General features: G+C 35.9%; 1 protein-coding gene across 1 annotated transcript; it reads right to left on the bottom strand.

Moving 5' to 3' along the window:
- Nucleotides 1–642: 642 nt before the first annotated feature.
- LOC131874501 (uncharacterized) lies at nucleotides 643–1,246 on the bottom strand. The gene has a single exon (XM_059217907.1). It carries the CDS (start codon nucleotides 1,237–1,239, stop codon nucleotides 709–711), a length of 531 nt encoding a protein of 176 aa, XP_059073890.1. The 5' UTR covers nucleotides 1,240–1,246; the 3' UTR covers nucleotides 643–708.
- Between the last annotated feature and the right edge of the window lie 13,776 nt (nucleotides 1,247–15,022).

The raw sequence follows: 15,022 nt of genomic DNA, 5'->3' as shown, positions 1-15,022 counted from the left end.
ACTAGTATTTATTTCAAGTTGTCTAAATAAGAACCTTGCAAAACTGATGGAAATCTCTGGTTATAATATCTAGGAAAAAAACAGAAATAGAGTACAGACAATGTATGAGATGGATGGGAGCGAATTTGAAAAGCCTAATAAAAATTCAAGAAAACCCTTTAAGAATTAAAAACAGAAAACCAAAAATCTAATATCTGACTAGTATTTATTTCAAGTTGTCTAAATAAGTACCTTGAAATCCTAAGGACTGTAGTTCAATCATCTGTAAACAGTAAAAGTGGTTTACACATAATCTTGGCAATAAGGAGGTCTTAATCATCTCCCTTACAAGTTACAACTATGGCACTCATGTGGGGTGGCTGTAGTTATCTTCCCGATAATATGGCACCTAGGGGATAGCTGTGTCCCATAACCATATTAACCAATGAGAAGGGCACCGGGGCAATAGCCATGGTCCGTAACTGTATCCCGATTCCCCAATAACTATGGCACCAAGGGATACACTTAATTATATCCCCATGTAAATATGGCACCCAGGGAGCCGTTACCATTTCCCCAATTACTACGACACCCAGGGAAATGGCCATAGAAATCAAGATAGCACCCAGGGGATGGCTGTAACTATCTCCCCATTGCCCTAAATTATAATAGCTATGGCATAACTGCCTTCCCCAATTACTATGGTATCCTGGAGATGGGCATAACCTATCATATAGAAACCAGAAAAAAAACCTTGGAATGGTAAAGGGGTGAATCATTGATGGCAAGCAACTCTGCAGTTTTACAATTGCAATCGAAGCCATGGCGTATGGCGATTGCGCCCACCAGCAATCCCATTCCGAAAATAGAGGTGTTGTGCATTGTAAATGCTTGCCTGGTCATCCGTGTAGACTCCAAGTGCAATATCTTCCCTTTCCTTCCAAACCAGAGGGTAATGAAGCCATTTGCTCTTCCAATCTCCTCCCCTGTTACCATACTGATGGCCCTCACTTCGAACACGGGCCCCCACGACTTGACCTGCACTTGCACGTTTTGGGCACTGCCCACCTTCATTATGTCCGCCATGTTTGGAAACTCTGAATTGGAATTGGATTTGCAGGGCCTCTCCGCCACAACTTTCAATCTTCCTCTCCTTCTGCCGCTCATTGACCGCTGATTCGAGTGCCACACATTTCTCAAATCATATGATTGACCGGTGAGAACATCTCCAGTGCGGCAAATCAAATGTGGCAAAGCCATTGTATTGGATATAATGTGATAGAGCGCAGCCACGATATTCTCCGCGACTTTCAAATGCTATGCTACCCATATCTTGTTATAGGCAGGGGTTGTCCTACTATCTATAGGATGGATATTTGACTAGATTTATACCAATAGTGAAAAAAAGAGAGCTTGAATAAAGGAGAGTTTATATTCTAATCAACTACTTTATACCAATAGTGGAAATAGGAGAGCTTGAATAAATTTTTATGGAGACTATGTTTCTTATATGAGACATGATTATATATTGTATGATTAGATACAATTTATGCATTTTTTAATATAATTAAATTCCATTTCTCTTTAGATAATAGGAAATAATTCAATGTTTTATGAAAATAATCAATCTATACAATTTAAAAGATCTATAAATTTTTTATCCATTGTTAATACTCAAGATCTAATTTAGGAACTAGGCAGAAACATATTATTAAAATGAAATATTTGTAATAATGATTTATCTTATACAAATACTATGATATTTTAGCTTTTATAAATATTTATAATTATTTTAATATTTAAATTCTTTTGTGGAAACAATATTTATATTTAGATTTCAAGAATCAAATTATTTATTTGTCAAACTAATTGAAAAATTAAAAAGGGGGTTGATAGAACATGTCAAGAGCTATTTAAAAATACCATCCAGTACATGTTGCATTTGCCTAACATAAAATAAGAGAATAATTAGACTTAAAATTACAATAATGAAATAATTCATTTAAAAGATCAAAGAAAAACACATAAAAGAAAAAAAATACTTAAATTTAAAAATTACATTGATAAAAATACTTGGATGGTCAAACTATTTCATCTAAAAATTCAAGAATATAATTGAACACAATCTCTAGCCTAATTAAAAGATACAATCTCATATCATCAAGAATACATTTTCAAATTAGGAAGCTCTATCAATTATATTCTTGAACACAAGCTATCAAGAGCAGGAGGTCCAGTTTAATGCATGATGATAACTTGTTTGGCAGATGTAATAATTAATTTCAAATTCATAGCAACACTCTAGAGTGTGCACAGTAGAAGTAAAGAGATGATATAATCACAGGTGAGACAATGGCGCTAAAATTAGCAACCTAAAAAAATGACCATCTTCTTTTGTCGCTCACGTTATCTCTATCTTCATTAGCGGGTGATTCTTTTGCCGCATTGTTTGCCCCTCTATTCAACCAAATAGCACGCCTTAAATCCTGATAACTCGCAGCCACACTACAGAAATCAGCAAGCTGATACAGCTCTTTATCATTAACATTACCCTGTTCAAACCTTCTTATATTGATACCATTCTCAGGCTGTGATTTATAGCAAGCAGGATTAACATCCACAATCATAGCATTACACAAATTCAAACCAATCTTCTTAAGATCTTTCACATACCAATCGCCAACCTTCTTGCAATGACCTCTATAAAACCGTCTGCTTATGTCAAAATTAACATCAATTTTCCCCAGAATAACATCTGCAGTCTCATGGCGGCTTTCAGTATAAACAATGATTTCAAAGTTTTTGCACAGTTCAGTGAAAAGTTTAAGAACTCCAGGCCTAATTGAAACATACAAAGTCACTGTTTCGCCATCTTCAGTAACAGAACTAATAATGAAATCATAATGCTGGAGGGGACTTTGGCTGGTTGAAACTAAAACTTCAAACAATTCCAAAACAATTGTTTTCTTGATTTTGGATAAATTTACACCGGAAAGCATGCGCTCAAGTTCAAGTTGTCTTTGTCTTAAACTGCAGGCACACTTCTCATTTATAGTGGTGATAAAAGCATGGGTTCTAATGGCCTCTCTTACATCCCCACATGTTACAGCTACTCTGCACAAATCCATGACATTCCATAGCTCTCGATCTGTTAAATCACCTTTGAATGCCTTCAAAGAAACAGCATTTTCTAGCTGGAATGTATATCCAGCTGGATCATCATCAACAATGATAACATTCTTTAGGTCCCTCCCAAGCCTAGCAAGGTCTTTCACCATCACAACTTTCTCTTCCTTCACATTTCCTTTTCCTTCTTTTTCATCATCATCTTCTTTACTTTGAACTTCCATTATGGTGCATGAATCTCTATATAGGGGAAATTCTATGGTGATATTGTTGTCCATCTCTCAGTATAGCATCTGCATAGGTCTCTTCGGCTGAAGTAAAAACAATAATTTCATAGTTGTACTCACTCAATCTCTGCAATAGAAGATCAACTCCTGGCCTTTTTTGTACATGGTAAGTAAGGGTATCATCACATTCTCCCATGCCAGGAACTGTTATAAGAAAATCATATTGTGGGATAGGAGTAAAACTTGAAGGAAACAGGGACAAGAGCAGATGCAAAAATATAAACATTTCTATTTATTTAACACAAAACATTATATCAATTGACTGAACTGCAGCTCAACATTAAACAACATTACATTCAGACTTATATCAGACTCAACTTCTAATAGCGACTCAACTGCTAACATTTAACAGCTCTATGGAGCTGGACTCTGCACTGAGAGAGTGCATACAAAATGCAGAGCTATGAAATATATAGACCTTCTACATAGCACGGAGGAGAGAGGGCATACATAAAATAATATATTTTGAACTGCCCAAAAAAATGTGATTTGACAAAAGACAGGGTACATGATAATCCATCCAAATCCAAGGGAAATCTGCTTCAATCTCTGTTTGTGACAAGTCTACAGATCTGATGTACATACAGAGGATATGACATGATAAGTTAGGTGGGATTAGTTGGGATTATATCTCCAACACTCCCCCTTAATCACAACTACCAATTTTCATAATTCCAATTTCATTCTTCACTTCTTCCATTGATGCTTTGGCATCTAAAACTTTCAAATTTTAGAGATCAAACCTAGGAAATCCCATGATCCTGTTGGGATGCTCTAACCATGAGCTCTGGCCCTCTTGGTAACCAGTCCATCGTAGATTCAGGTGTGATTCACTTTTACCATCAACACCTCCCATAGAGTCACACTACGGGTGCTCGGGGATCTCAATTCTAATGGGTTCTGCTGGCCTCAAACATGTTTACACAAACTACAGAATCCTGCTGCATTCAACAATATTTCTTCATTATCTATTGACAACTTCACCAACCTTTTTATGACTTTTGACAAATGATATCCTCCTCTGGTCTCTTTTATCACTCCTCTTTCATTGTACTGCAGACTTTGAAAATGTTCTTCCACTCAAGTTTGGCTCTCTCTCAACCTAGACACTTACTCATGCACCCTTCTCAAACTATGCATTTTACAAAACCACTTTCATAATGGATATAAGAGAAAACAACACGTACAATGACATCCTCTGCTCAAATTGTTTACATTCTTCTTCATATCTTCTTACTGACTGAAAACTACATACAGATTTATCTTCTGAGCCTCTAACAACTTTCTTTTTCTTGGTGGCGAGTTCTTTTCACTGGTGACTTTTTTCACTTTTGACCAAACACATTGCTCAGACTTCTTCACTTCAACAACAATTTTTATTGGTGACTCCCTTCAGCTCTTCTCCAACTTGCTCCAACAACTGAATCTAGACTCCCAGGCTCTTCAACGGCTGCAATCTTTATGTGGCAAGTTTTCCTAGCAGCTTCAACTTTATGACTGGGATTTGGTGGCGGGAGCCTCTGAGCGGCATCTCTTTCACTGGTGATCTTCTACAATTCATCTGACTGTTGCAATCTTGACATATCGCTATCTTCTGTAAATATGTTGCGATCTAACTTGACTATTATGGCTCTCGGAGAGCATATGCGACTTCCGAGGCTTTCCTGAAGCTTGATACACAGTGGGGGCTTACAAACCAAATCTGCCTCTTGGGATGATACTATTCACACGATCTACCTCTTGGGATGACTTTGACTGGAACAAATAAAAAAGCTAGTGATTTGGCATCCTCCGTTGTATTGGTGATTTCTTCCTTAGCTTAGAACACACCTCATAGGCTCCGCCTTCCTCACAAATCATTTACAACTTCAAACCATAAAAAACACTCAAGGGCACAAGCTTGCTCATTTAATAAAACAACACTAACCCAATAAAGCCCAGGCTCTACTCTACCCAATCCATGGCGGTGACAGATTGACACAGCAAGGAAGCGAACCCGAATTTGCAAAACAGAACTCTGCTTAATGGACAATAATCACTTGCTATCGGCAAACATGACCCACTATACTCTGATCTTCAAAACTTACACGAACCAGGCTCTGATACCACGTGCTGGTTCTGGAGGCAGAGATGAACAAACAGAGAAGGGCAAAATAGAAACAGAAAATACTAGAACAAATCTAAAGTTAATCTGCTCTGAAAACAAGAGACAAAAACATTCAAATAACCAGTCCTTCTCTTCATTCATTCAAATATCAAACCATACAAATAAGACAGAGCTTGAGCTCTTCAAATAGTTTCTTAGACATGAAAAATGTAAACCCCTGTTCTGATTCTGCTCTCTGTTCTCTCTGTTCTGCCCTGTTTTTCTTACCCATGCGATGCCCTTTTTTTTTTACATATATCTCTGTCTTAATGCTTTGATAAGCTTCCATCGTATGGGAGGGAAAACAAAAACAAATTAAATATATTTAATGCTGACTTAGCAGCTACCGTGCAGAGAAAGATTTGATCAAGATATGCCATCAAAACAAATTCAAAAACTGTCCTAAAAATGGAGGCGAGAAGAGAGAGGAGTAGTTGAGCTTGCAGGAGGAGTATACGGATGCATTAAAGTTCCCTGCAATTGGGATTAAATTCTAACAAAACTTGCACGCACAAGTGTGTTATCAAGATCTAAGACTACTGTCTTTTTCTTCTTCTCATTGAGAGGCAGAGAAAGTGTGTTAAGAAATCGTGTGTTTTGAAGTGTAGAATTCATATCATAATTTAACATTTTTGATATTGACTCGATCTTTTTATAATCTAGGGTTTCATTCTCTGGTGCATCATAGTTGATCGGTGTGGGTAGGGGAGAGTTATCAGGCTTGTGTAGAAATCCCAGGGATTCAATATCATACTTGGGACCATCATATTTATAAACTTCCGACATATTAATAAGCTATTTGTAACCCAAAGTGAATATTGTTTGAAAGGAATCTACGAATGCACGAATGGTGAAATTTTGTTTGAAAGGAATGTATGAGTGGTGAAATTTTGTTTGGAAGGAATGTTGGACTGCCGATTATGGGCTAACCATGAGCTTCGATTTGTTATATGTAAGTGTTTACAAGGTGTACTTTTGCATTGAAAAGATGCAATCGATGGGCTGCACCGTTAAGATGCAGTTGATTTGGGTGGGTGTGACTCTTTTTGGTGAGAGACGATGAATTTGTTCGTGGCTTTTGATTTTCTCGTTGCTGGCCATGCAGACTTTCTGAGGGGACGTTACTTGTGGACTAACAAGTATCAAGAAAATACAACTTGACAACCTCAAAAAAATAAGTCTCACTAAACTTTTTAGACTTCAACCTTATAAAGGCAAATATTAGCATATAATATATAAGAGCAAATTCTTCACTTCCCCCACCATAACCACACTAATAGATAATGGGACTTGAAAAAAAATACAAGTGGAGAAGAATGGGGGTTAGTCACTTCTTTTGAAAGGTGTTAGAGAAAATAAAAATTTATGTTCATGTTTGCATGTCACTAGAAAATTTTGATTATGAATATTATTTATTTTAAAGAATTAAAAAAATAGAACATTTACATTTTATAAATAAATTTGGTTAAATAAAGTAAAGATATAGAAATTTTAATATTTTAAAAATATTTATATTATAGAGTTCTATATTTTTCTAAAATGAGCAAATAAAGTGTCCAAAATTATCTTACAAGCTTCAAAAAATACTTTGTACTTTCAATGTAATGCTAGACAAGCTATAACATTCAAATGCTTTCACATAAAATCATGAGCTCCTTAAAGAAGGTTAAACTAAACAAATCTTGAAGGCTACCAACACTTTGTAGCTCTAACAATCATAATCCACTCATTTATAGATCTTAGCCACACAATTCATTTATAATAAAAAATTAAATAAAGCTCATTTATAATAAAGAAGAGGATCTCTTTTTTAATCTATAGATGGATTCTATTTTCCACATTTTTTATCTAAAGTAATGGATAATTCAAACTATAGCTATAGTAGTTTGGAGGATTTAAGCTATAGCTATACTAGATTGACTATTAATGTAGATAAAAATAATCCTAATAAACCTATACAATACAATTGTGCATAATAGTCTTAAAAAATACTAAAATAATGGAAAAGCTTTATAATCTAGAAGAACAACCTTTAAAGTAAAAAAAAAATCACTATTGAAAAAGTCAAGTGCTCTCTTATACAATAATGAATTTCTATCAGTTCACTCTTACTTCTCCTAACTAGACAAAGAAAGTAAACAACACTTAACTATCATTCTCCCTCTTGTTGGATACTTACCATAAGGACCACACTTAAGATTAAATGATTGTTATTGAGGGAAACCTGCCTCTTAATTTTTTACTCCAAGAAAATTTCTCAATACTCACATTTTTGTTAATGAATCAACAACATTTCTTTGTATCACTTTTTTTTCCTACAATAATGATTATTTCAACTATTTGTCTCACAATTGGTATTGTACTCCAATATTATTTAAGTGAGAATGGTACATATAATTCCTATCAAATATATAACACATTGTCTATCATTGTGAATTTTTATCATCTTTTCTATCAAATTAATTGTCAAGAAAAATATTTTTAACTACATTAATAGATCTTTGGTAGTCAATATCCCTAGTACTTGATCAAAATCTGCAAATCCTTGCACATTTATAGTTCTATTTTCATCCACCTTTCCTTGGTAATAAATTACATGATCTACATTGCCACATAAGAATGTAACAATATTTTTCATAGTATGTAAATGTTCTTTCCCTCTTTTGCACATATACCTGTTAACAAATTTTACTACACGTGCAATATTAGGTCTAGTTGCTAGTATATAGCACTCCATACATGAGAACAAAACACACTAGCATAACAATTTTGATACATTTTCTTGATTTATTCTTTTATTTGAGGATATTATTTAGTAGGTATGTTTTAATTAATAGAAAATAGAGTACCCATGTGTTTACTATCTTGCATTCTAAATCAACATGAAATCAATGAAAAAAAAAGTTCTTTTGGTATAATTACAATTTTGTTTGCATAATTGCTTTGGATTTATATACCCAAAATAAAATTTACAAAACCATCTATGTTTTATTTTAAAATGCGAATATAATTGAGATTTAAATTAATTGGATATTATCATATGATTACCAATTCATAACATGTCATTAACATATATAACTACGAAAATATGTTTTTGACTTTTCTATTTGAAATATACACATGGATATCCTTTTCTATGATTTAGCACAAATCCAATAACATAATTGTGATATATATGATTCCACATCCTTGGAGATTGCTTCAAACAGTAGACTTTTTAGTTTACACACTAAGCCCTCCTTGTTCTTCACCATATATTTTTTAGTTTACAGCTGCTTAGTAGATACATGATTCCTATCCAGGCGTTTGTCTGCTTAAGGGATTTGACTCCACAAATACTGTACTCATCACCAGCAATCAACCTTCTTGTATCAAATGCAATTTCATTTTCAACCCGTCAGCCATGTCAACACTAATTTGGGGAATGTCTATCCAAAGAAACAAAACCAATCCAACAGACCTTTAGTTTGCAAGTTCTGAAGTTATAACCCATGAACTCTGTATCTATGTTACTAAAACATATACAATGATACGATCAGGATTATTACCAGGTTTACAGATTTGGCATATGCAATTTATATATTGGACAGGCCACATGCAGCACCTCAACTGAGCACTCTTCAGTCCACAAGAAAAGACTCACTAACAAACTTTCAATTAGAAAATTTGGTCAACCCCTAAACATCCACATCTGCCACCAACATAAAAGTTCAAAAACTCAAATTTCATTCAACTAAACATATTTGCAAGATTCAACATTCCACAAATTAAAAAATGGAGAAGTAAAATTAACAAAAATTCAAATATGTTCTCTTCAATTCATCTAGAGCTTGACATGACTTCCCCAAAAAGTGCCAATATGATAATACTGGATAAAAACTTCATAACTGAAATCAGTTACCTGAAATCCGTGGCCTGAACTTATATGACGACTTTGTTAATTATTCCTCAATATCTACATCCATACGTGTTCCTATTCCTCCCCATGCTAACATGTGTATGATGTCAGCAAGAGATGATCCTTTAACTTCATGGACTGCCTTGAATCCCATTCTTCTATAAAATCTTACAAGCTGTGACAAAATCGAAGGCAATCCCTGTCATAATGTCAAGCTTCCCAAGTTGGTAGATCCAGAGATTATTCTAACGTTTTGTCACAAATTTGAAAGTACAACTCAAAAAGATTTGTTTAATTTAAAATTAGGACCCTATTCAGTAATCAACTATTATTTACTCAATACTGGACCAACCCACTTCATGAAGGTGCGTGCATAGAGAGAGAGTGCGTGTGTGGTGCATTTTTTACCTAGAAATATAGGCGTTGTGAAGAATTGTAATGTTCTACATTGCTACAACAGAAAATTCAACAACACAAAAGTCGCCTGCAATAAATGTACAGTGTAGACATTGGAGAAGTCATTCCTGGAGTCAATTAAACCCTAATCCTCATCATTAGCCACGGAAGAGCCGTTCAAAACCGTGTAATCAAGGACACTACATCTGAATGTAGCTTGAGGTAGGAGGCTCAAGCTAGTGGATCCATCATTGTGATCTTTGAAAGCAGGGATGAAAAGACTTTCCTACCATCCAGTGCCAAAGGAATAAAGACTCAAAAAGTACATTCAGTTATAATATTAAAGCATAGGTACCCTACATTACGAAAACGCTAGGTTCAAAGAAGGGGAGAAGCCAATAATACCATGGCAATCAGTGAAGTAGTCACTTGGAGGGGTATTTGTCGCCCCGTAGTCATACAGTCCTCTAGAGCTAAGAAACCAAGTCAGTAATGGTCATTTAGCAGCCCTGGCATAATGACACTGTCTGACTGGTCTGCTACCATTTAGATAACTAATATCCCTCTTAACCAGCATATGACATCTAACAAGAGGAATCCAAAAGATCACAACACATAGGGATTGACTTAACTAACTAATATCCCTGTTAACCTGCATATTAGATCTAGCAAGAGGAATCCAAAAGATCAAAACATAGGGATTCACTTACATGTTTCAGCTAGTTGCCTTGGCGAGCATCACTAGTGTTACATTACAAGAAGTTCCACCCACCAGGGTTGTAAAATTTCATATCTACAAGTGAAATATATGTTGTATCGGTAGAAGTTTGACATCTTTACTGTTAGACAATGAGAGCGTAGTGCGATTGAAGGGAAGATTAGCTCCGCATAAAAAGCAATAAAGTGAACAATATTTTTCTGTCAAAATCATTGCTAAGGCCTTTGGTCTATTGAAATTGATACGAATCACTGGGTATAATATTTAGGAAAAACAGAGACAGAGCACACACAATGTATGAGATGGATAGGAGTGAATTGGAAACCGTATAAAAAATTCCAAAAAACTCTTATTAGTATTGAAAACAGAAAACCCTAAATCTAAAATCTGACCAGTGTTTATTTCAACTTGTCTAAATTAGTACCTTGCAAGCCTAAGGGCTGTAGTTCAAACATAAGTAAAAATGAATTACACATAACCGTGGCAGTGAGGAGATGGTCTTAATCATCTCCCCTATAACTATGGCACCCATGGAATGGCTATGCTTGTAATCATCTCTCCAATAACATTGCACCCAGGGTATAGCCGTGGCCCATAACCATATTGCCAATGATCAAGGCATCCAGGGGATGGCCGTGGTCCATAACGGTTATAGCTATTCTAGCTCCAAAACGGCATGCCTCTACATGATGCCGAAGGCATACCATTCAAGTACAACAAGTCCATGAGACCGACGTTCCTGGGACCCACAGATGACATGAAGGTATTTGCGGCGGCGATGACGTGGATGATGTTGCAAGTTTGCGTTTGACGGAAAAGCTTGCTCGCGGTTAACATTTTCCCGACCAATGTCACGGCGATGTGACAGTTACATAGGGCGAGGCAGTTAACATTTTGGCGGCCATGTGTTATGGGCACAATTTTCAATAATTTTTTTTAAAAAAAATTTTGAATGAAAACTTGATTTCGCGAAATTTTTGGATATATTTTGTACGAGATCTGCATGTAGAACTCTTAATGCAATGGAGGGAAAAATATTCGAAGAAATCCATGTTGATTGTGGCATCACAATATCCTTGGTTGAATCACTGAGTGAAGGAGTTGCTCTTCCATTGGAGTTATAGGTATGCATTGTCAAAATATATGTGGTTCCGAAGGGGAGGACAAAGGCTGACCACATGCATAACGCGAGTTGTATGGATATATTGTTATCGCCTGTTAACATGCAGGTTTTTTCATGTGCAGGGAGGAGGTATTGTAGTGCACAGGTGGGTGGGATGTTTAAGGATTGTTGTGTAGGGTTATGGTGACATTGGTAAATTCAAACCCTAACAGATAACAATAGTTTTATGATTCCTTCCTCAACTATGTGTTTTCGATTGCAAATTTTCTTATCATTTTTTTATTGCAGAGGTGTTGTGAGTGTGCCCTTGGGAGGTGTCAAGAGGACAACGATTTGGGTGGAGGCTTAGGTTGCTGCAGTAATTTGAAACCCTAAGAAATTCAATATATATATTTTTTATTTCCTATGTCATTTTGTGTTCTGTCTGTGAAAATTAGTCATCATTTTGCAGCATGGTCATGTCAGGATACCAAGGTTTGCTGTTTGTGGGTTGGCAGAGTGAAATATATATAGAAGATTTTAAAGGTATATATATTTCCATAGTTATACGTGTTAGTTTTCCATAGTGAGCAGAGTTGTTAAAGATGAAATGCTCGTCTCATTCTTACACACGCACATTAAAAGCCCCCCCCAAAAAAACCGCCGGCGTGTGTGTGTGTGTGTGTGTTTGTGTGTATATTTCTTCATATTCATATATATATATATATAGGGGTTTGGCAGGCTGCATATATTCTGGCTCATTGTTGAAGGGTATCTGATTGTTGAAAGCTTGATTGTTGAAGGCTCATTGTTGAGGGCGGTTTTCTGGGACTGTAGGTTTTTATGTCGTGGTGGGCGTGATGTATGTTGAAATCCACCTCTATAACTTGTATTTTTCCTATTTCTATTCGGATTTTGTTTAAAATGATCAGGGTTTGTATTGTTTGTTTGTGGTTTGGCATGTGCTAGTATATACATATATGTCAATATGAAGCAATATACACATAGAAACACACACACACACATAGAAAAGGTGATGTAGATGATCCTCTAACCCTGCAATTCAACAAACATGTCCTCTTCAATACATAGGAAAAAGATAGAATAAAATATAGACAAAAGAAACTATGGAAATATTATGCTCTCTTTCCATTATTCTCAATTGCTCATTAGATCAAAAAAGGAAACCTAACCCTATCAGTCTCTAACCCTAACGCGACAATATGAGTCTATTCTGGATCCAAAACAGAGAAATATTCGACATAGGCTGAAGCTATTTTGGCTACATATAGAGGTAAACAAGAAACACAAACAAACAATGCAAACCTTGATGATTTTAAACAAAATCCAAACCGAAACAGGAAAAATATGAGTTATAGAGGTGGATTTCAACATACCCCAAGCCGCATAATGACATAGAAAACTGCAGTTCTAGAAATCCCCCTTCAATAATGAGCCAGAATAGACGTAGGCTACTTCAACAAGGAGACCCTTCAACAATAATGTTTTCGTTCATGCATTAGTCTTCCTTTTTCCACGTTAGGCAAATAAAAAAGGTGTCATGTTTGCTATCATCAAACAAACAACAAATCAACTCTTAATTGTCAACAAACAACATATCAACTTGTAAACAAGAGCAGGTCACACACAGTCAAGGAATGTTTGCATCAACCAGTCAACAATCTGATTTTGAGGAGTCTGTTTGCATCAAAAGGAAAACCATAATGATTTTAAACACAAAATGCAAACCATAACATGTAAACGAAGTCAAGACCACGTAAAAGAAGCTCAATTTGAAATAGAACATTTTACATGAATTTCTCTTTCATGTAGCTATTAGGTACCTGCCACATGTATTTTCATATATATTTATTCTCAGACATGTATGTTGATGCATGTCGTTGGTACGATAGGTCCGTTTTGGAGCCAGAATAGACGTGTCCTGTGTATGTAGATGCATGTCATTGGTACAATTGCATTTTGAAGCCAGAATAGACATATCTAACACAAGTTGGATGCACCTAATCTCACTCGAAAACTGTAGAATAAACAAATTTGCAAATATATGTGGGAGACACCTAATAGATATGTGTATTGTGGCTCGACAACGAACCTATGATACCAACGACATGCATTGACATACATTTTTGAGACATGCATACCATGCCAACTTGTCGTGGCGGTCAAACCCACGGTATGTGACGTGGAGTTGCTGTCACTTTAATTGTTTCACTCCTTGGGGTCCACGCGAAATTATATGGACATGCCAAAGGACGGCCGTGGCATGCTTCATGGTTACCGACAGTTTATTGTGCATAACATGCACATTAAAAGCTTGTGAATGAAGGAACCATGTTTGGATGACATCCTGACAAGAAGAAGAGGCTGTGGGCTCCAAAACTTGGTACGTTTGTCAGAGAAAAGACTAACACGAAACGCAAGTTAATCTCGTAGTGGGACGAAACAGTATGGGGCGACTAACACCCCATTTTTGTGGCAGGTTTTTAATTGTAGGTTTGCATTTGATGGCTACTTTTGTCTAACAGGACATTGTCAGTCTGTACGATTTGTCTATTTTGGAGCCAGAATAGACACAACCTCTCAGACCATTGATCATGTATAGTTTGTTATTTGATGTAGCTAACAGCGGTAAAGCCAAAGGCTAACACACGATGCAATTTACAATAACAAGGCTTGTTGGGTAGGTAAAGCCACTTGGTGTTGGAGTTGGAGTTGGAGTTAGTCAATAACAAGGCTCGAGAATAGACAAATCCCACTGTGTGTTAGTGACATGTTATTCAATCGCAATCGTTGAATGTAAAATATAGTGTAAAATGTGTGACTAAGTTGCGTGTTAGTCACACCATAGTGTTGATTTCGAGTCGGAATAGAGGTGTCTGTGCTTGAGCGCATAACTCCAGTACCAAAATAGGTGGTTGATATACATAGCTCTGGCACTATGGCAAATTGACACATATAATTTAGGTGATATATATTACTTACTGGTAGTTTATATTGAATGTTAAACTGCATTTTCATCTATGAACATGTAGGTTCCTTTTATGTCTTTTGAAATGCATTTACTTCCCAATGTAGACTACCACTAACATTAGTTATCCATACAGGTTGTTGATTTTAAACGACTATTGAGCAGTTCCCCTGCAAGTGTCTAGATGTTCCCAAGTTGTTGCTCTCTCTCCCTTCTTTTATACTACTTGCACTGTAATGTCCCCTTATTAATAATCTTTGGGCTTGTGCAACTTTTGAAAGGGGCTTGTTATATATATGTATATAGTTTGTTGTATATAATTTTTTTATGCGATAGAAATTTATGTATAAATTTCAATTCTTGATCATGTAATATTAATGT

Source organism: Cryptomeria japonica, chromosome 3 (assembly GCF_030272615.1).
Source record: "Cryptomeria japonica chromosome 3, Sugi_1.0, whole genome shotgun sequence".
In the NCBI taxonomy this organism is placed as follows: Eukaryota; Viridiplantae; Streptophyta; class Pinopsida; order Cupressales; family Cupressaceae; genus Cryptomeria; species Cryptomeria japonica.
Note: the sequence above shows the minus strand (reverse complement) of the source record. Positions and strands in the feature narration are given on the sequence as shown.

Bases quoted from the DNA above. Each gene is read 5' to 3' on its own strand.
- LOC131874501 (XM_059217907.1), bottom strand. From the start codon at position 1,239: ATGGCTTTGCCACATTTGATTTGCCGCACTGGAGATGTTCTCACCGGT.